We start from the raw sequence: 24,874 nt of genomic DNA on the forward strand, positions 1-24,874 counted from the left end.
TATGATCTGATTTATATGTTGATGATTGGGTAAAATATTTAATAACACAATGTCATAAACATTTGTAAAAATACATGGCAAAATACAAATATGCTTGTAAATACATAACAATATGTACATTCATTTAAAAAATACCAATTTGAGAAATCACCTTTACGTCCAACATGGATTGAGATGGAATCTTCCTCAGTAAGGCCTGCCTCGTTAACTGCTCTTATTCATACCCCTATTCGTTTTTCTCTTACCCCTTATTCTAAGAATGTTATTGTCAAATCCACACTGAAAATTTGGAATCAATTCAGGCGCCACTTTGGTCTACAAGCTCAGTCCTTCCTTGCCCCAATAACAGCAAACCCTTTATTCCATCAATCTTTGAGTGATAATGCCTTCTCTTTATGGTCATCACTTGGTATTACAAAGCTCAGTGATCTGTATATTGACAAAGTATTGCCTCCTTTCAACAGCTGTCTGGGAAATATTCCCTTTCAAATCAACACTTCTTTCGATATCTTCAGATTCGCAGTTTTGTGCGTAGCCTTAACCCTGTATTTCTAAACCTTCCCGAGGCCACTGTGGTTGATTCCTTCTTAACTCCATTGTCGAGCACGAAGGGCCTAATATCGGTTATGTACAATTGTATTTTCTCTTTGCGGCCTACTTCAATAGAAAATATTAAGAACAGGTGGGAAGAGGACTTGGGAGAAGAAATCTCAGACGATGATTGGGAAGATATTTTACGTCTTGTCCACTCTTCTTCCATTTGTGCGAGGCATGGGCTAATCCAATGCAAAATTATCCATCGTGTGCATTTCACTAAAGTTAGGTTATCCAAAATATATGGTGATATTGATCCCCTGTGTGATAGGTGTTGTTCGGCCCCCGCCACGTATATACATATGTTTTGGTCATGCCCTTCTTTACGTAGGTATTGGACTAAGATCTTTGACACTATGTCGAGTAGTGTTGGGGTACCATTTGAACCAAATGTAATGATGGCTATTTTCAGAATCTCTCCCCCTGATCTATTCCTGTCAAAATACAAAGCTCACTTGGTGGCCTTTACCACTCTCTTAGCTAGGCGTCTGATTCTGATGAAATGGAAGTCCTCTGCTCCCCCAACCCATCTTCACTGGATTAGAGATGTACTCCACTTTATTAAATTAGAAAAAATTAGATGTACCCTGAGAGGCTCTGTATCCAAATGTGAGGACACATGGGGCCCCTTCCTCGCACTAGTAAATAACTTGCAGTTCCAAGCAATTCCAGATTGAATGAGTTTAATCCTGGATCTGAGCATGCTACTGTAGATTCCCGACGCAGCTGGGTTGTTCAGTATATTTATTATTAGGAGCCATGTGTGGATGCACTACCACGTCTATTATGTTTTGGGTGACCAATGACCATGCCATGTTGTCTTGTCTTGTCATACGTTTGTCTTGTTTTTGTTTCAAAACTTGATTCAGGTTATGTGGTTTGTATTAGTGTCGCTTCCATGTTAGCATAGGACTATGCAACTTTTTATTTTATTTTCTTATTTTTATTTTATGCTACCACAATATTTTGTGTATGGACTCACAACATTTTGTTATCTTTTATATGTTTCATATGGGTGTGTCACATATACTGTCATTTGATGTACTGTATACCCTGAATCTTGAATAAACAAAACAGTGATTTTAAAAAAATAAATAAATACCAATTTAATTCTGAGATCTCAGATTTGGCTATCCTTTGCCCGGTCACTCTACACAGACTTGGAATCTCTGGAATTATTAGTTCAAGAACTAATAAATTGTCATAGGATAATACTGAGTTTCACAGAATACTATTATTCCTGCCACTGCCACTATACTTTGACAATGTTGATCTATTTGGCCATGGACCCCCCATCTCAAAGTATTTAGAGTGTGGAAATATAGTATATCATCAAAGTTCCCTGTTTTAGAGTATCACATGTATATACTTATCTCTCAACTCTTACATGATACTTATAAAATGCTACTATATCTGAATTCCCACACAGGGATCAATAAGGTTAATCTTATCTTTAGTAATAAAACATTTACTAATTTAGTGACCATCTCATTTGTCCTGCACAGTAATGTCGACCACGCCATGAACTTGAGTGAGCTGTTTGCAGTCCAGTGAAGCAAGCAGCTTCCTGGGTCCAGACAGGGATGGGACCAAGTGTTCCGTCCAGGTCTTGGAGGCGCTACTTCCAATGTTTCTGTGGGAAAGAAAATGACAGCGATGTCAGACTGAGGGCACGCGACAGGAAGAGGTAAAAGCAACGTGAATTAATCACTTAAGCAATATTTTCATAGTGAATATAATATCTAGGGATGTGCCGATGGGACATTTTGGCCGATATTGAAATCCGATATAATTAATTGCTGTTATGGCCGATAACCGATATTACCGATGTCGATATGATCTGATTCTGTATTGGAAAATTATAATAATTGTGTCCATTCTGAAAAATAAATGTAACAGGGTATCTGCACTGCAGGCTATAGGCAAGTCAGATTTAACTTAAATACCTTTATATTTAATATTGTGAGCCTGTAGATCTGTTCAGGCTGTTACTTTGGGCTTGTTTATCTGTAAAGACAGTCCGATTAATTAATCGCTCTGATTGATTAATCGAACCGATGCTGATTAATCTAAAAACAACTCAAACCGGCCGATACCGATGTGTTTGCTGATTAATCTCCCATCACTAATAATATCTATCTACATGCTCGCATGCGAAACGATGCGTTGTGCGATAGTAGACCGGATTTCTTCTTAAAGCTTTTCATCATGGATTTTTTAAAACATATATATTTTAATTCATTTATTATATATATATTTTCTTTTATTTTTTATTAATGGGTCCCAAGCCATATTTTGGGAAACACTGAGGTCATGTGTTTCCTTACCCGACAGGAATCTTCCGGACCGTCAGCAGACCGGGGCCCTCCAGACGAAGCACCACATCTTTCAGCTCCCGTGGCAGCGGGTTGGTAAAGGAAATCTCTGCCGCCATCTTGTTCCCTACCACGGCCTCTCCAATTGGCTGCATTGGAGGACAAAAATAATGATCATGTCAGACCATTTCAGAACCTGAACGAGATTTGACTGTTTAAGTCTGACACTGACGTACAAGGAAAATAGACAATCTCCAACAAGACAAGTGTTGGGTTGTGAGCTTGTACAGTACATCAGCTATTTTCACCGCATGACACTGTTGTACAACCTTAGAGTATATATGAATAGAGAAGGCCAGTGCCGGTTCTAGGCCTTTTGAGGCCCTAGGCAACATATTATACAGAGCCCCCCCCCCTCCTGCTTTGCCACGCCGGATAAAAATAAATGTAAATTTGCCATGAAAATGCTTCAATCTGGTGCACTTTGAGATCAAAATTAAGAAGCTAGGTGGGGGCCTCATGTGGCCAGTAGTAGTGGTCCTACCCCCCCAAATGTTTGTAAACAAATCCCAAATGTTTATAAACAAATCCCAAAATGTTTATAAACAAATCACAAATGTTTATAAACAAATCACAAATGTTTATAAACAAATCACAAATGTTTATAAACAAATACCAAAATGTTTATAAACAAATCCCAAATCCCTTGGTCCTACCCCCCCGACCATGAGACTGACTACAGGCCAACTGGTAGTGGTCCTACCCCCCCCATGAGACTCACTACAGGCCAACTGGTAGTGGTCCTACCCCCCCCCCATGAGACTTACAAATCCCAAATGTTTATAAACAAATCCCAAATGTTTGTAAACAAATCCCAAATGTTTATAAACAAATCCCAAAATGTTTATAAATAAATCACAAATGTTTATAAACAAATCACAAATGTTTATAAACAAATCACAAATGTTTATAAACAAATACCAAAATGTTTATAAACAAATCCCAAATCCCTTGGTCCTACCCCCCCGACCATGAGACTTACTACAGGTCAACTGGTAGTGGTCCTACTCAGAAGGCACCCAGAGGAAACCCTGAGGCGAAATGGACATAGTGGCCGAATGAAGGTATTGCAGCCTGGCCACAAACACATGAACGTGCTGTGCGTTGACTATCATTGTACACGTTCACGACGGACGACGCTCGTGCGCGTTCAACGGCAGCACGTTCATGTGTTTGGGGCCACTCACCATTACAATCCGTCCCAGAATGCACTCTGTTCCTACCAGGAAGGAGGAGTGGATGGAAGGAGAACTCGGGTGTCTTTATTCATATATACTCTAAGTGTACAACGTGTATAAATGAAGCAAATAGGCAGGGTATCAGGGACACCAGGCTTAATGTGTAAGCCATAGAGCGTCGCAGTCCCGCCCCCTCGAGAGACCCGGAAAAGAAATCGCTGTTCATTTTCCTCATAGACTTTTCAGAAAGTATTTATTTAAAGACGTTTACGCCGCGGACAAAGCCAACTCTTGTCGTGACAAATCATGACAATAAACACAATGTTTTGGGCCAAACAAAGAATTAGAAAGTAGAAAAAAACGTCAGGTTACAACAAATGTTTTGTTGTTTTTATGTAATTATTTGTTTTGTCCAAAATATTGTGTGTGTTGTCGTGATTTGTCACGACTCGAGTTGGCTTCGTACGACGCTTAAAAGGTCTTTAAATAAGTACTTTTTGAAATGTCTATGGAAAAAATGCATTTTGATTCATTTCCTGGGCCAGGCGTCGTCATGAAAGGGGGCGGGACTGCGACGCTATAGGGAAAGAATAACAGTTAAATTGAAAAACGCCACAACAAGCTTAAAGTTCTGTTCTGTCAAGCGATATGGCCATACAGACAATAAGATAGATAGATAGATAGATAGATAGATAGATAGATAGATAGATAGATAGATAGATAGATAGATAGATAGATAGATAGATAGATAGATAGATGTACCGTCGCCCTGATGGTAAAAGATGGTATTGGCTGTGTAACGGGTGTATTGTCCCTAGTAATAGCTTTCCCCTTTCTTTCATACATTGAGGTCATACTCTCAAATCATCGTACCCCAGCTATTTGATTTTTTGATATTCAGCTGAAGGAAGTTAGTCCTGCACCAACCGGCAAACTCATCCACTGTTCTTCGATAGCTTATCTCATCATCCTCAATCAGACCAACAATAGCTGTGTCGTCTGCAAATTTAACAATACTGGTGAAATCACGCTCCCTTGCGGAGCCCCCAATTTGGTCGTAATGAGGAGAGATATTGCTTTATTCACCTTGACGTGTTGTACCCGCTCAGTCAGGAATGACTCAACCCACCTGATGATATTGGTGTTAACACCCATTAGTTGAGTTTCCTCATCAAAATATGAGGTCTCATCGTGTTAAATGCAGAGGAGAAGTCTACAAAGAGTACCCGAGCATATCGGGTTTTTTTAGGTTTATCTAGATCAGTGGTCCTCAACAGGCGGACCGCGGTCCACGACAGGCAGACCGCAGTCCACGACCGGACCACCGCGGCACACCTCTCTGCGGATCCTGGAGAAATGATAGAATAAAGAGAAATGGCCTGGGCCATGGCTCAGCGGTCCAGGCACCTTGGCTGGTATTCCAGTCTGGCAGTGTGCCACGGGTTCTACTCCCGATCCCGACAGGAAATGGGGAGAGAGATGGGGGATTGACCCCCCATCTCTCTCCTCATTTCCTGTCAGCCTACTGTCTGTCCCTCCATAAAAAATATAAAAAAAGGCCACAAGAAAACATTAAAAAAAAAAAGAATAAAGAGAAGAAGAAAAGTCACTGCAACTGCGAGTTGAATTCTCTGTTGTATTCGATCAATGCCGAGAAACGCAATTAACACTCTGAATGTGTGTATTATGGGCCGGCATCATGAATGTATGATGGTCCATTCACACATTCAGTTGAATGAACAAAATGGGAAAAAAATGGATTTTTGGAGGTGTGAATAATGAATATTTGTCAAAGTGATACTCTGCCACCCCAGTATTGGTTGGTTGGGATGGGACCCGGTTTGTATAGATTGGTTTGACTGTACTAAACATCCCTTTCTATATGCAAATTGCAAGGGGTCCATTTAATTATTAAGGAGGTTATTTAAGATAATGTTCCCCAAGCTTTTTATTAACAATGTTGTCAAGGCAACCGGCCGATAGTCGGATTATAGTGTGTATCTAGCCGCTAGATAGCTAGATTCTAGCGATACCTGTAACATGTGTCTCAGTACAGGGCTGAGCTGCTCCCTACATTCCTTAAGCACATAACCCCTTATCCCATCGGGACCCGGTGCAATAATATGACTTTGCCATCACTCTCTGGCAATCTTTTCATTGTGATGGTCTCGGGCTCTCGGCTCACCTTTATGATGAGGTCTGGGGTTCTGAGTCGGAAGCTGTACTGCGTAGCGACGACCTGCTGCGTTTCCTCCACCCTGCCTGACAGTGTCAGCATCAGAGCAGCCTGGTCCACCAGCTGATCCTGGTAGTGTTTGTACTCCAGAGACCAATCCAAAGACTTTACTGTAAGGGTTAGATTAGAATAAACCTCAGAATACAACAAATTACAATGTCATGATGTCTTTCAGTTATACTGAGTGACAACTGACGACAGTAACTGACACTATAGGAGTATCTGCCTACCACACACACACACACACACACACACACACACACACACACACACACACACAGACAGTCCCCTATCATAATGTAAAGTTTAAACACACCCCACATAAACAGGCTCCTGGCACTTTACATTACACTAAGTACCGGTAATATATTACTTTCAGTAATATTATCACTTTTTTCCAGTAACTAGTAACGTAACTAGTCACTTTCACATTTTTTTCCAAAAGTAACATGTTACTATTTTCACGAGCCTTGGTGGAACTGTGGGTTTGAGTGTTTATTCATAATGGTAGGGGGTCAAGTTGCTTTGCAGGCTGCTGATCCGCTCTAGATCTAGACTCTAGGGCGGATACGGAAACGATGCGCACTTGTCTGTACGTGTGAACATGGTTCCACAGCCACGTGGCCCATAGGTCACATGGATTGTTGCATTCAGGCACCTTGATACATGTACACCCCCTCGACATGACACTAGTTGTGACTAGTATGTCACAGGGACTTACCCCTAAACCAACCATTGATGCTGAGTGACAAGCAGAGAGGCATTGGGTTCCATTTTAAATTAGTTTTTGGTATGTCTCGTCCGGGATTGAACCCCCTGATTTCCCAATCTCAGGGCCTACACTCAAACCACAAGACTGAGCTGGCACAAAAATGTACATACACAAATAGATGCTAATGTACACATATAGCAGTTTCAATCACCTCCAAGTGTGCTTTGATTAATACTTTTTATTACCTTATTAATTGTTTTATAATTCATTCTTTATTTGTGTTATTGCTGCTACAATATTGAGGAACCAAAACCATTAAATATACCTTATTTTATCCAGTACAGTGAGTACACAGTATCAAGTATCAATTTGCTGCTGTCCGGCAGAAACCTTATCTCCACATTTTTCTGTTTTTCTTTTGTAAATGAATTCCATACTTCAGGGGTTCCCAAACTGTGGTGCGTGCACCCCTTGTGGTGCGCAAACGCCCTCTAGGGGTTGCGTGACATGAAAAGGGTAATTGTGGTTTCATGGTGTTATTTAACACAAATGGCAAAATCCGGTAAAACACTGTTGTAAGGAGATTCATAGAGCAGCTGTGGGAGTATACAGCAGGTGCATGTCTCTCAGTGCAGTGTCATTCTGTGATTATTTGCCATAATCATTAAAAAGTTTATAATGTTCGGCCAAATGGGCGGTGCGTCAGCTAGGTCAGGAGGTAACTGGGTGCATGGCCAAAAATGTTTGGGGACCGCTGCGGCCTACTTCCTCATACTATAGTGTCACATACTATAGTGAAGCTCATCCATTGGAAGACAGGTTCCTATTCACATTTTCTGCACAGGAGGCATTTCTGGACAGGTTTCCAACTCGACAGTGGCAAAATTAGGCTTCTTCACTCACCCTCATTGGGCATCAGCTCCACCTGTGTCCTGTCCGTTTTAACAGTGGCCTTGTGGACGCCTGTGTAGTACATGACTGCCACCTGGCTGTGGAGGTTGACATTGCGCGACTGCGAGCTGTCATTTCGCAGTACAATGGTCAGCTCGGCATCGTCCCCCATGCGAGGGCCCTCGCCGTCCATGGTCACCTCTAGAAACACGTCCTCTGCTGTGGCCGCCAAATATGTCTCTGGCTTGGTGCCGTAGCGAGAAGCCGTTTCCACCGCAATGCGCTCCTCCTCTGTGCCTGGGGGAGGACAATATTATGAACAATAGGCAATATTATTAATTCCCTCACTTGAAGGTCTAAGTCACGTCCCTCATGTCCAGCATTTCATCGCTGTTGGGCAGAAACCTTGTATCTCAATATTTCAGCTTTTGATTTATTTTTGGTAATGAATGCCCTACTTCATCATATGATAATGCCACGCAAATGGAGTGAAAATAGCCGATCGTGACGTGTTATGAGTACATCACTATTTTTGAATGTTTTCACCTAACAAGTGGTTAAATCTGTCTTTGGGTTTTATAAATATTCAACCAATGAAAAGTATTAGCAAGAGCTTATGACTAAATAATAACTAGGCTAATTGGATTCATTGGAACACAGGCTTTTTCATTTCCTGAAAAGGTTTTGTGCATAAAAGGTTTCCGCTCAACAGCGATGATTTGTACCCATGGTTTATTTTTGTCGATACCTTCGGGGTGTTTGTAAAGATGCGTGATGTCATGGCGCTCGTCAGAACCCACAGCCTTGGTGCTCATCTTGTGACCAACAATGTTCTTCTCGCTGTAAATCTGAGTGAAGGTGTTGTCCGTCTGCCTTTGCCAGTAAATCTTATCACTGTTCACCTGCGGGTGAGGACAGAGAGGGGAATGACTCAACACACGTTCTGGATATGTGGATATGATGGCAATCATGTCTACAAATATACTTTGGATTACCCACTTAAGTCCTAATGTTATAGGCCTATCTATTATAGCTCATCCACAAGGGACATGTGAGCTTGTAAATCTTCTATTTTTGCTATCTGTTGCAGGGCTTAAGTCAAGTTGCTGTGCGCTTGTAGATCTGCTATTCTTCTTTTGAAAATGTTTGAAGATTTAAAAAAAATAATATTATGTTTTGTAACATTCATTGACATTAACATTTTGCCCAAAAACAGGCATTATTATTATGGCCCAAAATGAGGTCACAATAACTTGACAAATCAAGGAAACGTGTGTCACACAAACCTCAGCAAAGACGAAGGGACAGTCGTGCTTGTAAAACACCTGGCCGTTGCGAATGGCAGTCAGAGAGGCGGGACCACAGCGGAAGGTCCCCTGGCTGGTCTCCTGAGGAGTAGCGTCCACAGCCTGCCAGCCCCCCATGCCATGAGGCAGGTCTCTGCGCTCCATCCAGCAGTCATTCCATACGTGGAAGTTCCTACAGAGAGGGAGAGTGGAGGAGGGCATACTTTATAAGCTAAAGCAGTGGTTTTCAACCAGTGGTCCTTGAGGGGGTTCCAGGTGGTCCCCAGCTAAATGATGGAAAGTTGGTAACCAAATGGACCCTTATTAGATCTTTAACTCTTGAAAGTGTCAAATGAAACCAAATGGACCCATACGGGTCCATTTGGTTTCATTTTACGCTCTCAAGAGTTACATTATTGTTAAGCATCTGCATTACTTAATTTTCAAGAAGTCTACACAATTAGAGAATGTAGAAGAATTGTTATTTTGTTCAACGTTTGGCTGTTGTCTCTCCTAATGGTATACAACATCAATACAGCATGGAATTATGGTCGAAATCTTACCCAACGACAACAACATTTTCTTTAGTTTTGGGTCTGAGAGGCAAAATGTCATTAATGGTGGTCTGTGGCTCAAATGCAGAATAAATAATGGGCCTTGATATGAAAAGGGTTGAAAACCACTGAGCTAAAGCACAATGCACATTATGACTAAAATACATGCTGCTTTTACTATCTGTCTCCTCGCTCAGCGTTTGAGAGGAGAGCTGTGGACAGTTCGGACAGAAACCAGTGACTTTATCGCTAGGCAGATTTGGTCATTTCAAACAAAATATTTGTTAATGCAAGAACAATGGCTTTAATTTCAGACTGATACAGAGGAATAGAAAGGCTGTAGTTTCTATCGGCATATCCCCATCGAAGATGTCATTGGTGGGCAGGTTTCTGAACTGTCCACAGGCCACCAATGAGACACAGCGTGAGTAGACGAAGATGGTGCCATCTTATAAAGAGCATTATTGAGGACCAATTATATATTGTTGGTATAAGTATATAAGGTTGAAAGTGGGTGCATGAAGTGCTCCTTTAGGTAAAAGATCACACTTGTGTGAAGTGAGGGGTGCCTCACTTCTTTAAACAAACATCGTGCAGTACTCTGGCTGCTGTTTATTAAGCAATCATTAAAATATTAAAAGTCCATAGACTTGGCTTCCACATGAGTGGTGCTGTTTTTTATGTCATCTGAAAGCCAGACGTTGGAGGTCTAGCGCCCCTCAAGAAATAATAATCTGAGTATACCTTTTACTCTGTTTAGGTTTCAGTGCAGAAAGGTGCTGTCATCATAAACTATGACATCACCACCCACCATATAGAGTCTGCGTTGAGGTAATCTAAAGGATCCAGGTACTCATCAAAGAACACGTCGATGGTCAAGGAGGTGTCAGTGTCATGAGCTGAGCTGTAGTTGGTCAGAGTGCGAGTGGGAATGCCTAAACACCGCATCACTGAAAAAGCACATGGGTTCATGACATTTGAGAAAAAACATGAAACCACTTAAGACCTATAATGCTATATGATGTATGATGAATAGCAAAAACAGCAAATCTACAAGCTCTCAATGCGTCACATTGCAAGTTTGCAATGCGCTGTGAGCTTTTAGATCTGATATATTTTCACAATTTTGTAAGGTTAGTTTAGAAAATGTTTATAAAGATGTTCTACAGTATATGACCTGTCTGTTCAAAGCTAATTTAAATCATTAAAAAAAACATTGAAAATCTGTGAACATATAGGAATATTTTTCACCAAACAATTCTTTGAATACGAGACTTCTACTTGTAACAGAGTATATTTACATTGTTACATTTACTTAAGTAAAACATCTACTTCTTCCATCACTGTAAAATAAATGACTAGTAACCTGTTGTGGTAACACCAGCAAAGACCCAGCACTGTCCGTAACTGACAGGGTGACCTCCAGCTTTGTGGTAGGCCTTCAGGATCTCCACACTGCCACTCCAAGCGGTGGGAGAGGTCCCATTCGAATAGTTCCCTGACCAGTTCCCCACCACGACACCAAAGTCATCAATGGAGTTGATCTGGATTCAGGAGGTGTAGTAGCATTCATTTATTTCATTTAAGTTGAAACATCAGCTATATTTCATGGTCACATGACCACAAATAGTGAAGACAGATTCACGCATAATGAGGATGTTAATATGAGGACAGAATTGAAATTAAACATTTGTAACACCGACACAGGGGTGGAAAGTAACTAAATGCTTCTTTAAATGTGTTCAAAGAAAAGTATTACAGAGCAGCCAATTACGTATGTTGTTATTTCACATTATTTTATAGAAGAACAACTTTTCTCTCATGAGTGAACCTTTGAGAAAGTGTTCTTATAAAAGAATAAGTTAGTTCACTTTAGAGAGCATCGATGAAATGAAGAGATTGGTTGGTAGAATGTTTTCATATTGACAAAGTTACAGCCAGGCAGTTCTGGTCTAGTACTTGGACTGGAGTATACTTGCTTTAAAGAAATCAAGTGTTCAAAAGTACAAAGTACAGGATATTCTAGTTCTCTTTCCACCCCTGCATGTGCACTAAACACCTGCATCGTGTATCCTTTGCATGCACAGTAAATGAAAGGCTCACCATGGCGGAGACAACTCGCACCACATTAACAGGGTCGCCCCAGCCGGATGGAGGTGTTCCACTCTTCTCTAGGACGTACAGGCATGCTGGCAGCATTCCATCATCAAACTGATGCCACAAACAGGGAACAAAGAAGTTTATTTATTTGTACTATTAATCCCTCTGGGGATATTCAGTTCCAGGGCCAGCTTCACCCAGCTGATGACTGCTCAGAATGTCATGATGAGCACATTTTCTCTTCTCCCATGTTTGTTTCCATAATAAAATCTTCAAAATTCATTGCCCATATTTGTTTTTTTCAAATATATATTTATATAATATATTTATTTTTGTTTTAATCTTGATTATTACAGGTGACCTTGATTAGCAGACAGCCTCTCCACCCACTAAGCTACAGCCTCCGTCTATAAACGGGGCTTTTCACTTGCCTGGCCATAGTTCCACGTCCTCGCTCCAATCTGATGCTGTGTGCCGTAGTAGAGCCTGCCAACATCATTCAGAACATACTCTCCTCTCTCGTCCTCATCATCCATGAACACTGCGTCACCTGATAGTCAGAGAGGGAATAAGTTGGGATGGTCAATTAACCGAAAATACAGTATATCTAAACCTATATTTAGAACCAATAACCCTGCTCATGTGGGTTAATATATTTGACGTGGCTTACGAATATTATTCGTAAGTTTGAAATAATCGTGATATTAATTTCATGTCATATCGCCCAGCCCCACAACAGAAATGATTGAATTCCCCCAGTGTAACATTTGAAATCAAGCCCTCACTTGATGTCATTTGTTTGAGCTGAGGGTGGAGTGCGCTTTCTCCCTGTGTTTTCACGGAAGGGTCCATGACACACATTGTACAGTGAGAGAATGAAAGATGGTGACTAGCTGGAAAACCTTCCCCTTCCACTTTTTGTTCTTGTTTCCTTGTGGTTGTGACATTCATAGATAAACATGACCTGCCACCCAGACATACTGCAATCCAAGAACATGGTGTCGAACTTAAAACTACATTGTCCCTTTCAGGAATTGCTATAACAAGTTGTTGTGCCAGACTGACAACATGCTTTAGAAAGGAACACATGTTTGGCAGCAACATTATGGCTTAATAACCTTCATACAAATGTTCAGGCCTGTACAAAATATATTGTACACATACTGTGTATAAAAAGACAAGAAGCACTGAGGGAAAAATAGGAAAGGGACTGTTATGAAATATTCAACAATCAAGCCTGTAACATTTTAACCAGAAAATGTGATTGCATTTCTCCGCCGGTGCCTCGCGCACCATGGGTCCCCGAGTACCCACCCTTAGAGGAGAAATCCACACCAAAACATGTACCCTGACTATAATCCTGTCCCAACATACATGTTGCCCTTAAATTGTTTCATATATGTCCCCTGTTCTCCATTTGCCCACCCCTCCCAAAGTAAAATGCAGCTAGAATGATAGAAAGCTACTTGTCTTCATTCTAATGTGGGTATTTTAGTATCTCCAAACTTTTTTCTTTTCTTTTTTTCACAAATAGTGTCCTGGACACAGTACTCCAAGCTGCTGTTCGTACAGAACCCTGGGCCGGGCCTTCATTTTCAGGCCTGTTGAGAACTCGCTGTGTTCTGTATGAACGGCAGCTTGAGGGTGACAAACGGTCCTACCAGGACATTATTAATAGACAATTTGTGGTGACAATCAATTGTTTGATGTCAGAGATGTGACTGTGACCTCCAGTTTATTTCCCTTCTTGCTCAGCCCAGGGTGAGGTTACGGTTCAGTAATCCACACTGAGCCGCACCTCAAACGCTTTAGTTACAGTAATCCAGGGGTGTTTGCCTGTACATGTATTTTCTCATTTATTTTCTTTCTTTTTTTATTTAAAGTAGCCAATACATTTTTGACCCCCTTTTTCTCCCCAATTTAGTCATTATTCTATGAGTGGGTTTCCTGTTCATGTTTCCATTATAACCAAAACCAGGGAGAATTCTGATCGCTATAGTTGAACTAAATATTAAAGTTATGTTGTGGCACGGCACAGTTCACTTAATAAATAAGTAAATAAAAATATATAATAAATGGTGCTCAATAAAGCAAATCAGACAATTACCTTCACACCAGGGATTGAACAACATGTATATGTCATTGGTGGGGTCATGCTTGGAGGTGGCATCACCCTTCGGGCATTGTGTCACCACAGTGAGTTGGTAGAGGCCGATAATTGCCGCGGGTGTCGAGTTGACTGACAACTGGACTTTGTTGCCGTCCTGTCTCACAATTTTAGCCTCCCAGCGGTCGTCCTCCAATCCGTCCACCAGTGGAATGATGACGTGCGTTCCCCTTGCCACTGTAGGCATGGGTCCTGTACAGAGACACAAGTCATAGCAGATGTAACGACAGAGAGCATTGGGACCCAGGGAAATCTTTCTTCATGAACATGAGGAACTGAGCCTGTGCCAGCAATTACCCATGTTGATAATCAGTACACTAAGTGGGGAGAAGGAGCATCTTTGAATTCCTCTCGCCATGGGAGTACTGTAGTATAGTAGGCTTGGTAAATTGTAACAGTGAATAAATAATTAGGAAATAAATATGATCGCTGTTGGGTAGAAACCTTGTGGGACCTATCATGGGCGAAGCCTTACCCGCTACCCGTGAATTACGTACAAGGCAGCTGGCGCTGTCCCTAAACGTATCTTATGGCTGTAAGGCTAGATAGAGTAAGTACATTTTATTTATTTAGCACAGGTGTGTAGTGTCCAATGGACGGGAACGCCCTTGCGCAATGCTAAATCGTTATACATATTTAGAAATAAACTAAACTAAACAGAAAATCTCCAAATAGTAGGTTTAGCTACTTCGGTCCGACTTCGACTGTATGTCTAAAACGATTACTTTTCAGGAAATGAAAGGAAAAAAGGGAGGACATACCATTGGTTAGACATAGCATTGGTCCGACTGGATTAAGGTTGGTGAGGGGTGCGTAAAACGACCGGATTACGGTTGGTGAGGGGTGCGTTAAAACAACCAGATTAAGGTTGGTGAGAGGTGCGTTAAAACGACTGGATTACGGTTGGTGAGGGGTGCGTTAAAACAACCAGATTAAGGTTGGTGAGGGGTGCGTTAAAACAACAAGATTAAGGTTGGTGAGGGGTGCGTTAAAACGACCGGATTACGGTTGGTGAGGGGTGCGTTAAAACTACCAGATTAAGGTTGGTGAGGGGTGCGTTAAAACAGCCAGATTAAGATGGTGAGGGGTGCGTTAAGGGTTGGGAGAGGGTTATGGTTAGGTTTAGGTGTGCTGCCCCGTGGGAGGTTAGGGTTAGGGTGAGGGTTTGAGATATCGGACCAATGGTAAACACCTGTTCAAATGAATCCAATGTAGTTATTATTTAGTCCCATATTTATAAAAACCCACTGACACAATGATCATCTCTGAGAACGTTCATCGTAAACGTTTTATAAGGTTACATTACCATATTGGCAAATCATGGTCTGAATGAATGGCAGTTTAGCACAATGCTCACTGAGTATCATTTCAACGCTGAATCCCTTGTATACTGTGCCAGACCTGCATTCCATAATTAATCATAGGGTGTGTGTGGGAACACATTACAGAGAAAAAAATGACGTGAAAATGTCATTTATGAAAATTGGAACTCTTTCAAGCAAGCAAGCAAACACACACACACACACACACACACACACACACACACACACACACACACACACTTATATCTCAACGTAATATACCTATATAAATGGAAAGATTTAAATGGAACACACATAACGTGTTGTGCAGTCTTGTGTACGGCATCTGAGGATCTTTCCTGCATGCAGCTACTATAAATAAAAGCAGCTTCGGGTCTGATTTAATGTGCAACTATAATTATAGCAAAATGTCAGCACTCAGCACAGACACTCAGGCACTCATACACACCATGGGTGTGAACACTGGCATCAATAAAAAAATCACACGTGTGAACCGAGTGGTGCAATTCCCCTCTCTCCCCCCCCCCTCCTCTCTCTCTCTCTCTCTCTCTCTCTCTCTCTCTCTCTCTCTCATATTAGCAGGCAGCAGGCACAGCATACCCCTCTCTCTGTTTCTGGCGCCCCCTACTGGTATTAATAAGTCACATACTCGTGTCGTTCCAATTTCACGCATGCGCACACCACTCGTGCTCATACACACAGGTACACAGGTACACGGACATTGCTGGTTGTAGGAGTGGTTGCACCACTCAAAAAGACTTAACTGGTCAGAACATGTTGGCATTTTTATAGAATAATTAATAAAACTTGTTTTAATTTCACTTCCTCTCCTCCACATTTTTTGAGTGCTCTCCTCTTCCCTTTTAAGTTTATATTCCCGCTGATCCTAGAAGTCATTTTTATCTCCTGTGAACACCGGGTTGGCCTCTGTGTTTTTTCTCAAAAAATATTGACACTATAGACACAATCTAGAATAAACAAACACTCAATTACACGAGTAGCATGCAAGAACATATCCTCTCTGTCGGGTAACAGATCTACAAAAGTAGCAGATGTACAAGCTCAAAACGCATTTCAAGATTGTGGGTGGCGTAGGTTTGCTACTTTTGTGTGAGTAGTATAATAAATTAGGGCATTCATTTCCCCCCCAAAAAAGAAAAAGGAAGATTAAACATTGAGGATTTTACAATGAAGTAATGCCAGCCATGAATACAAACAAGCCGGTTTCAAATCACTCCTGGGTATCTGTTTTTCTCACATAACCCACTTCCTATAATCCCCCTGGTCTCATGACTCCTGTTATCATGTGCATCACATGCATGCATGCTTCACATGGTCTCCTGCCTTTCTGTCTGTGTCCAAAATGAACATCTTTATGTCGCCATATTTATTATTAGTTTTTATTTATATATTTACACTGGTTACACTAAACATTCGGAATATACTAATATTGGACAATGCTTTTGTCAGTTATCTTCCAAAGGCCTGTAGCTCGGTAGCTCACAGTACTGTAGTTATAGGGCTGGCCCTGGCTTGCCTGGGACTACAGTAGCCCTTAGCTATGCTGCTATAGACCGTCGCAGTCCCGCCCCCTTTCACAACGACGAGATCCCAGGAAATAATTCCCCATTCATTTTCATTTATTTAAAGACATTTATGCCACGGACAAAGCCAACTCTTGTTGTGTCAAAACATGACAATAAATAATGTTTTAGGCCGATCAAATAATTAGTAAGAAGAAAAACAAAACAAAAAGGCTTTTTTTCTTCTTACTAATTATTTAATCTGTCCAAAACATTGTGTTTATTGTCATGATTGGCTTTGTCCGTGCCGTAAACGTCTTTAAATACAGTAAATACTTTTTGAAAAGTCTATGGGGAAAATTAACAGGACGCACAAATTCAGAAACGGGTCTCATGGTCACAGCTTACGTATTTCCTGTAGGTGGAGCCAACATAGCTGCGGGGTAAACCCGCACCTCTTCTACTACAGTGAACTGTAGAGTGACTGATGTTAGTCTGCCTCAAACATTACTCTTTTACCTGCTTCTTACTAAGCTAATTAAGCTACTGTACTTTATACCTCATACTTTAAATGCTTAGTATGAGGTATAAAGTACAGCAGCCTTGTGTTCATAAAACAGAAAGATTGGGTTTTGGGTAAGACTGACGTTATGTATCTTTCACTGCTTCGTCTCAACCATTACTCTATGGCTCTGGTCTCAGCCACTGCGGTGGATATTTTGACATTCTGTTTATATATTTTTTATGTTGCCACTACTGTTGGAGCAGCCATAAACTACACAGGTTCATCCTGATGTTCTGGGCATCTTTGTAATGTTAGTGTTAGTAAAAAGCAGGTAAAAGAGTACCCAAAACCCAATCTTTCTGTTTTATGAACACAAGGCTGCTGTAATTTATACCTCATACTAAGCATTTAAAGTATGAGTTATAAAGTACAGCAGCTTAGTTAGCTTAGTAAAAAGCAGGTAAAAGAGTAACGTTTGAGGCAGACTAACATCAGTCACTCTACAGTTCACTGTAGTAGAAGAGGTGCCGGTTTACCCTGCAGCTATGTCGGCTCCGCCTACAGGAAATACGTAAGCTGCGACCATGAGACTCGTTTCTGAATTCGTCTAGACTTCCCATGGCTCACCAACTCCACTCTCCTCCTCCTCTCTTCTCCTCTCTATATGCATTCAAGACCCATCAATGCATGTTACATACGGTACGTGACCTTTTGTGATTTCTTGAGACTGACCTGTTTTGAGTTCAAGGTGAAGTTTGTCATTTTCTGCACTAAAAGGTCGCGAGAGTTCAAGCCACATCTGGAAGGTCTGCCCGCGACGGATGATGAGGTTGTTACCATGGTAACGATCTGTGCGATGCTCTGTGCGGTTCTGCCCCGCCTGGGCCTTCATCAGGTCTATGGACCGCACCTGCAGCAAGACGTCTTCTGTGGAGAGAGACATGTGTAGGACGTGATAGGGCAAAATATATCAAAACTGACATTTAGAACCAATATAGAGTTTTTTCCTTGTACAGTACATCAATGAATCGGTACGGGGAAAAAAAATTGAATACACGTCTGATACACCATGTAAGCCATTAGACAGTTGTACAATGGTGGTGGCGTACAAAAATAGCAAAAGTAGCCTATTTAATTTCACACCCAGATGCGACGCCTTGTGAGTGTGTAGATGTGCCATTTTCATTATTTTATTTTAGTAATTGTTTATTAATTGTAATTCGAGGGAAAAGTAAATAATGAAAACCGAAATAGTGAATTAATTAGGGTTGGTGGTCATATTGACCACCAGCCCTAATACGTGAGGGAAGGAAGTCTTCCATAACTGAGTCTTTCACTTTACGTTGGGAAGAACATTGCCATAATTTGCCCCAGAAAACATACCACTGAGCCCATCAATACCATCGATTGGGGGTTTCTTGTCTGGGTCTTCAACACCCGTCACCTCAGTGTCTGTGATGTCATCGTCGTCGTCTAGTTTGGGACGGCACCAGGGGCAGACATAATACATGCACCTGCGACACAGCCCTTCCTTAACGGCGTCCTCCTCTGGTTCTTTCTTTCCCTCCGCTAGGTCCTCCTCCATCCATCCTGGACCAGAGACTTCTGGAAACCTGCCGATCCCCGCCGATCTGCGTCTGACTGACACAGATTCTATAGGCATTCTGAGAGAGAGAGAGAGAGAGAGAGAGAATTAAAATGGTTTGGCATATGGCTAGGAAATTACCCCAAAATATAACAAAACCAATTTTTGTAGTAACCCTGCTGCGCTGCAGTAATCCTCTTTGTGGACTTCCTCATCTTAACAGCTATCGCTCTGGTCCCCCTGAATGCCTTTCCCACACTCTCTGTCTCTGCATTCCTAGTCCTGCAGCGACTGTCACACATGGTGACTAAACGGCATCCGATGAGGCAATACCAAGGCCAGGACTCATTCCTTAAACATTATGCCAGTGCTGAGAATGCTCAAAAGAAGTCCAGGGTTGAAATGCAATCAGATAAGTCACACACAGACAGAAATAGAAAGCACTGACAATAGAAAGCACTGACAGCAGACTGCAGAGGAGAGTAGAATAGGGAGTGTCACTCTAATCACAATCATCTAAGTTCTAAGTGGCACCTGAAAAACACTCAAAGACGTTGTATTGGTCATGTATACGCATTGATGTGTTAGTGTGGCAGAGTATAATTTATTATAAATTATTCTGCACTGTTTTATTGTAACCAAATGTACTTTTATATTGTGTTTATTTTGTCTTCAATAGGTGAATAGGCATTACCTACTAATCTATAGGGTCTACTGTCTATAGGGTGTTTCCTATGTCCTGTCCGTCAGGTGATAGGTGTCTCCTATCAGGGGACCAGTCAGTTCAGATGGACAGTGCGGGAAACGTATCCCTCGCCTTAAGGTTACTATGATGTAAGACATATAGCTAGCTGGATCAAAAAAGAGAAAAGAAAGTACTCCCAGTCCCCAGCTAATACCTCGCTGCCAAAAATATAAGGATGGTCGAGGAAGAAGTTTGCATGGAATGGTAGACTAATGTGCTCTACATGTTAGCAATCATGTATAAACACACGCACACGCGTTATGGTTGGGGAAACCCACTTCATCCTCACACTGCAAAATTCTGAATGAATGAATGAATGAATGAATTAATGAATGAATGAATTAATGAATTAATTAATTAATAATTATTAATTAATTAGTGTTTTTTCTCTCTCTCTCGATTGATATATATTCAAATGATCCACCTGCTACAACAGGCCAAGCCGTGTCTCTCGCACACACACGCACGCACGCACACACACACACACACACACACACACACACACACACACACACACACACACACACACACACACACACACACACACACACACACAAAAAACATGATCCTCCTGGTGGAGACCTGTGCACTTTTTCTAGTACATACTGCAGTATGCACTGCAACGCTGAGTGGCATTTATAATAATAATGGATTGCATTTTTATAGCACTTTTCTATTATGCATTATGTGCATGTGTCTACTCAAAGCTCTTTACAATGGTACATTCATCCATACATTGGGAGGTGAAGCGGCAAACAGTCAATGCCAGCATCATTTCCACTTCCCACATACACACCAATGGTGGCAACCACTGGAGGCAATGTAGGGTTCAGTGTCTTGCCCAAGGACACTTCGACATGTGGACAGGAGGAGCCGGGCTTCGAACCGCCGACCCACGGATCGTTGGACAACCTGCTCTGCCTCCTGAGCCACCGCCGCCCCAAATTCTCTGTTTTTCAAAAACTGTTTTTAAGTGTTTCTGTCAGGACAATTGGATCTGCTTTTTATGTACACTGATAAAGCGCATCAGTCCCGACAAGAAAGCAGTGGTGTGTGCAGCAGCAGCAGAATGACAGCAGCAAAAAGCAAGCAGGAATGAGCAGTGCAAAATACCAGATTGATTGGATGAGTGGATGTAGAAGTGGAGTTGAGGCAGCCCAATGGACGGCCGCCAGCAACTGCACTGATTTTCCTGACAGAGCTTGCAGATTAAATAATGTGGTCTGAGAATGGAATGAGTGTGTGAATAGATGAATGGATGTGGACGTGGAGTTGAGGCTACCCAATGGACCTGGACGGCTGCCAGCAACTGCACAGATTTTCCTGACAGAACTTGCTCTGCGCATGTTTTAGCTCATTTCTTTAAAATGTACACAGACTCTGCAGCTCTCTAAGAGCCGAGGAAGGGCATTCCAGAGTCTGTGAGCTAAACACCTGCAGTTTCCGAGGCTAGGGAGCTACAGACTGAAAGGCTCTGTCACCTTTGGTGATTAACCTGATCCGAGGAATGACCCATTAGACACTGTTCAGATGGCCTTAAGGTCATGCTGGACAGATCAGTTAGCGCCACTTTTGCACCTACTGGTACTCTAAACATAGTCATATAGGTTAGGACGGACATTGCTGTTCGTTGGAGTAGTTGCACCACTCAAAAAACAGTCCTATCCTGGTGGAGACCTGTGCCTCGAGGGACTAATTTTATAGCAATTATTTTTAAATTATTTACTATAGCCCTACTACACCCAAATACATTACATCTGGCCACAAAAGATCACGGGATCTACTGAATGTGTCAAACTGATATATTGAGCCTATATGACAATAATGACACACAGTGTGGCTTCCCCCCAGTAGGCTACCTTCACATTCAGTAGATCATGTGACCTTCTGTGGCCAGATGTAATTTCCTGGGGTCTATTAGGACTGTAGTAAATAATAAAAAAATAAATCTGCATAATATTTTGTAAAAAAATACATATTTAGCCCCCCCCCCCTGTCAAAAACAGCTAAAATCCCTAAAACGAAAGAAAGCAGCAAATGAAAAAACAATTAACACTCATACTTTACTTCTGTAATAACAACCTAAAACATGAGCCTTGGTTGAAAAAAACTAAAGTTGTCCTTTAACTCTGAGAGTGTTTGGTGCTGGACCAATCAGCACCAAATGTCTTGTGCAAAACACTAGTAAACCACAGAGATGTATACCTCCACTTTGGTTCGTTTAGGGAATATTTCTTTGTTAAAATAAGTGATACATTGCTATACATTCTGACTCATTATGTGTCTGTATGCGAGTCTCCTCCACTACAGGATAAAGAAGAGCATTTGGAAGTGACCGCACAAACAAGAAATGAATGAGCATACAAAATTGTAACTGGATCAAGTACAATTTAAGATGATAACTTAGTTGGTACGTTTTTTTTCCTTTATTTTCTTTTTTTTTATATAAATGTAATTGAAACCTATATATCTGAGCCATGGCCTATATGGAAATTTAAATAGATAATTGAATCCACAGTAGGCTTCATCAGCCTACATTTTGTGTAATAGAGCAAATATATTCTAGGTTAACATTTAAAGCATATATAGCCTCTAACTCATACAACTCAACTATAGCTCTGATCCATAGCCTTCCTGCTTCGATTCTGCGAATTTCTGCCCTGCAGTAATGCAACGCATTAGAGGCGAGCTATGGACCAGAGCTACAACTCAACTAAGGTTTTTTATTAGTTTTTTTTGGTTAGTCACCCTGTGGAATCTGACACAGAAATAATCGTCATTCATAATCATAATCATCATAATTAACAATCCTGCCATGTGAAAAAAGCAGTAGCTACAAACCAAATAAACAATCAAATCAAGACTCACTTGTTTCAGAAGTTGACACTTCTGTTCTACTCCGATCGCATGGGAGTTAGTTTACAGAATGTAATGTTGCACTCTCTCTCGGGGCTTTCAACTTTCCAGTGAGGACATAATCTGAGTTCCCAGAAGTTTTATTTTTCGCCACTGAGGACATGACACACCTCTCTCATTCACTCACTCACACACACACACACGCACACACGCACACATAGTGTCACACACACACACACACACACACACACACACACGTCTCTCTCTCTCTCTCTCTCTCTCTCTCACACACACACACACACACACACACACACACACACACACACACACATTCTCTCTCTCTCTCTCTCTCTCTCTCTCTCACCAGTGCCTGATTTACACTTCGTCACAGGATGGTATCGTATCGCCGAAAATAGCAGCTCAAAGAAGTTCCACAGGGGGAATGGGGGTGGGGGGGGGGGGGGTAATATGGACGCGACCCACAATCCACTTCCCTTCTTTAAAGGTACAGGGGTTCCTTAATTCTGTTGTTTACATCACTCCATCTCTGCACCATGAAGCTGTGTGCAGCTGCCCTGGCATTTCTGTTTATGACCACACCTGCAGGTAAGAACAGATATATATATATATAATCATTAAAGGTTACAAATGGTTGATGTTGTTGTTTTTCTCTTTTGTTCATTTGAGGGGGCAGTAGGCATAATGCACAGTACAACCAGAATGAATACAGTGCAGTACAGGAGTCAGCAAGAATGTTAGTAGTCCCTGGCATATAACAATAATAAAATAAAATACCACAGAACATAAACCAGTCCAATACAAAACTAGTAGTTAATGGTGTCTTATTGTCTTATTTCTGTCTACAGAGGTTGTCCATGCTAGCCTGGGATGATGAATATAGCATCCATGCAATGACAAGGCCTTTTCTTACTCAGCTTGTGTATAACAGTAACATCTGTCTCCCTATAGTTCATGGACTAAGGTGCTTCACATGTACAGCAACTGAAGCCCATTCGTGCACAGACACCAAATCATGTCCTGTCATCTTCAACCGCTGTTTCTCTATAAAAGTCGATGGTAAGATAACATGCCACACTTAATGTTTCATTTGTTGTTATCATACATCAAACAGGTATGTACAGTATGTTTCTCTGTTTAATCAAGTGTCTGGTAGCCCAGTGATTCTCAACCGTTTTCATGAAAAGGACCAATTGGAGCAAATCGGCTATTTTGTCATATTCCCATTGACAATGAATGGAGAATGTACGTCATACTGTATGTGTCTGAGCAAATCGACATGTTACGTCATGATGATGCACGATGATAAGAGTGAGCAAATCGGCTATTTTCGTCCTACACAAACTTCACAAAGTTGTACGATGATAAGAGCGCCCTTCACTTCACACGGGTGTGATTTCTTTTAACTCTGGGATTCTGATTTACGCTTTTAAATCCTCAGAGTTTATTTAACGATGAAAGTTATACAGATTTGGACCCCTGGGGTCCCCGGACCTGACATAGAGAAACAATGGCCTACTCTTAGTATTTTTCTTCTTCTCCTCCTTATTATATAATTATTATTTATTCTTTGCAGGTTATGACATCATTACCAAGGGCTGTCAGAGCAGCATAGCGTGTGGAGGTGCCATGGAGTGCTGTGAGGGAGACTTGTGTAACAGCGCCACGCACAAAGGTCCTAACATCATTCTGCTTCTCTTGTCCACAATTATTCTCCGCCTCAATTTGAAGATCTGAAAAACATCCTTAATTTTTGCTGCTACTTTTTGCACTTTATGTCTAACCTCATTAGTGTTGGGTAGAATTAACGATGAAAAATGTAACTGCATAGTGCATACTGTACTGTATATCTTCTGTTGCAAAATGCATTTATCACCTTTAAAGCTGAGCCAAACAGAGAACGTCTCCTCCTCTGGGTTGCAAGGTGACACACCTTAAGTTGTCACCTACAAGTACAGTGTCCTTCAAGGACCAGTTGTTGGCTCCAGCCTGTTCACCTACAATCCTACATGCTCCACCTTAATGTCATCAGCTGGCATGGAATGTCATTCTATGCTGATAATGACACACCTGAAAAACCGGACTAACATCATCCATCATCCTCAACAAACTACAACACGTGCAAAACTCCGCTGCCCGCCTGCTCACCAGTACACGCTCCAGAGACCACATCACACGCGTCCTCCACGACCTACACTGGCTTCCCATCAAACAAAGAATTCACTAC

General features: G+C 41.5%; 2 protein-coding genes across 2 annotated transcripts; one reads left to right on the plus strand and one right to left on the minus strand.

The window, feature by feature from the left end:
- Positions 1-25: 25 nt before the first annotated feature.
- On the minus strand, positions 26-22,787 carry LOC308320556 (protein-glutamine gamma-glutamyltransferase K-like). Its single transcript, XM_080771065.1, has 14 exons — positions 22,642-22,787; positions 18,827-19,107; positions 18,176-18,370; positions 14,034-14,285; positions 12,358-12,476; positions 11,930-12,037; positions 11,193-11,370; positions 10,638-10,776; positions 9,273-9,465; positions 8,735-8,888; positions 7,999-8,283; positions 6,333-6,493; positions 2,922-3,058; positions 26-2,227 (listed from the first exon to the last, which is right to left on the minus strand). Exons 2-14 carry the CDS (start codon positions 19,104-19,106, stop codon positions 2,083-2,085), a joined length of 2,346 nt encoding a protein of 781 aa, XP_080627191.1. The 5' UTR covers position 19,107; positions 22,642-22,787; the 3' UTR covers positions 26-2,082.
- A 387-nt stretch (positions 22,788-23,174) lies between these two features.
- On the plus strand, positions 23,175-24,596 carry LOC308320564 (uncharacterized protein). The gene is made up of 3 exons (XM_080771077.1): positions 23,175-23,235; positions 23,599-23,706; positions 24,224-24,596. The coding sequence occupies exons 1-3, from the start codon at positions 23,184-23,186 to the stop codon at positions 24,382-24,384; spliced, it is 321 nt and encodes a 106-aa protein (XP_080627203.1). The 5' UTR covers positions 23,175-23,183; the 3' UTR covers positions 24,385-24,596.
- The last annotated feature ends 278 nt before the right edge of the window (positions 24,597-24,874 follow it).

Source organism: Protomyctophum bolini (genome assembly GCF_963924005.1).
Source record: "Protomyctophum bolini genome assembly, chromosome: 8".
Taxonomy (NCBI): Eukaryota; Metazoa; Chordata; class Actinopteri; order Myctophiformes; family Myctophidae; genus Protomyctophum; species Protomyctophum bolini.

Bases quoted from the DNA above. Each gene is read 5' to 3' on its own strand.
- LOC308320556 (XM_080771065.1), bottom strand. From the start codon at position 19,106: ATGCCTATAGAATCTGTGTCAGTCAGACGCAGATCGGCGGGGATCGGC. The intron at 12,477-14,033 runs GTAATTGTCTGA...TCTGACTATCAG, and splicing joins GTTCAATCCCTGGTGTGAAG to GTGACGCAGTGTTCATGGAT. The intron at 11,371-11,929 runs GTGAGCCTTTCA...TCCTGAATCCAG, and splicing joins TGCGAGTTGTCTCCGCCATG to ATCAACTCCATTGATGACTT.
- LOC308320564 (XM_080771077.1), top strand. From the start codon at position 23,184: ATGAAGCTGTGTGCAGCTGCCCTGGCATTTCTGTTTATGACCACACCT. The intron at 23,236-23,598 runs GTAAGAACAGAT...GTCTCCCTATAG, and splicing joins GTTTATGACCACACCTGCAG to TTCATGGACTAAGGTGCTTC. The intron at 23,707-24,223 runs GTAAGATAACAT...TATTCTTTGCAG, and splicing joins TTTCTCTATAAAAGTCGATG to GTTATGACATCATTACCAAG.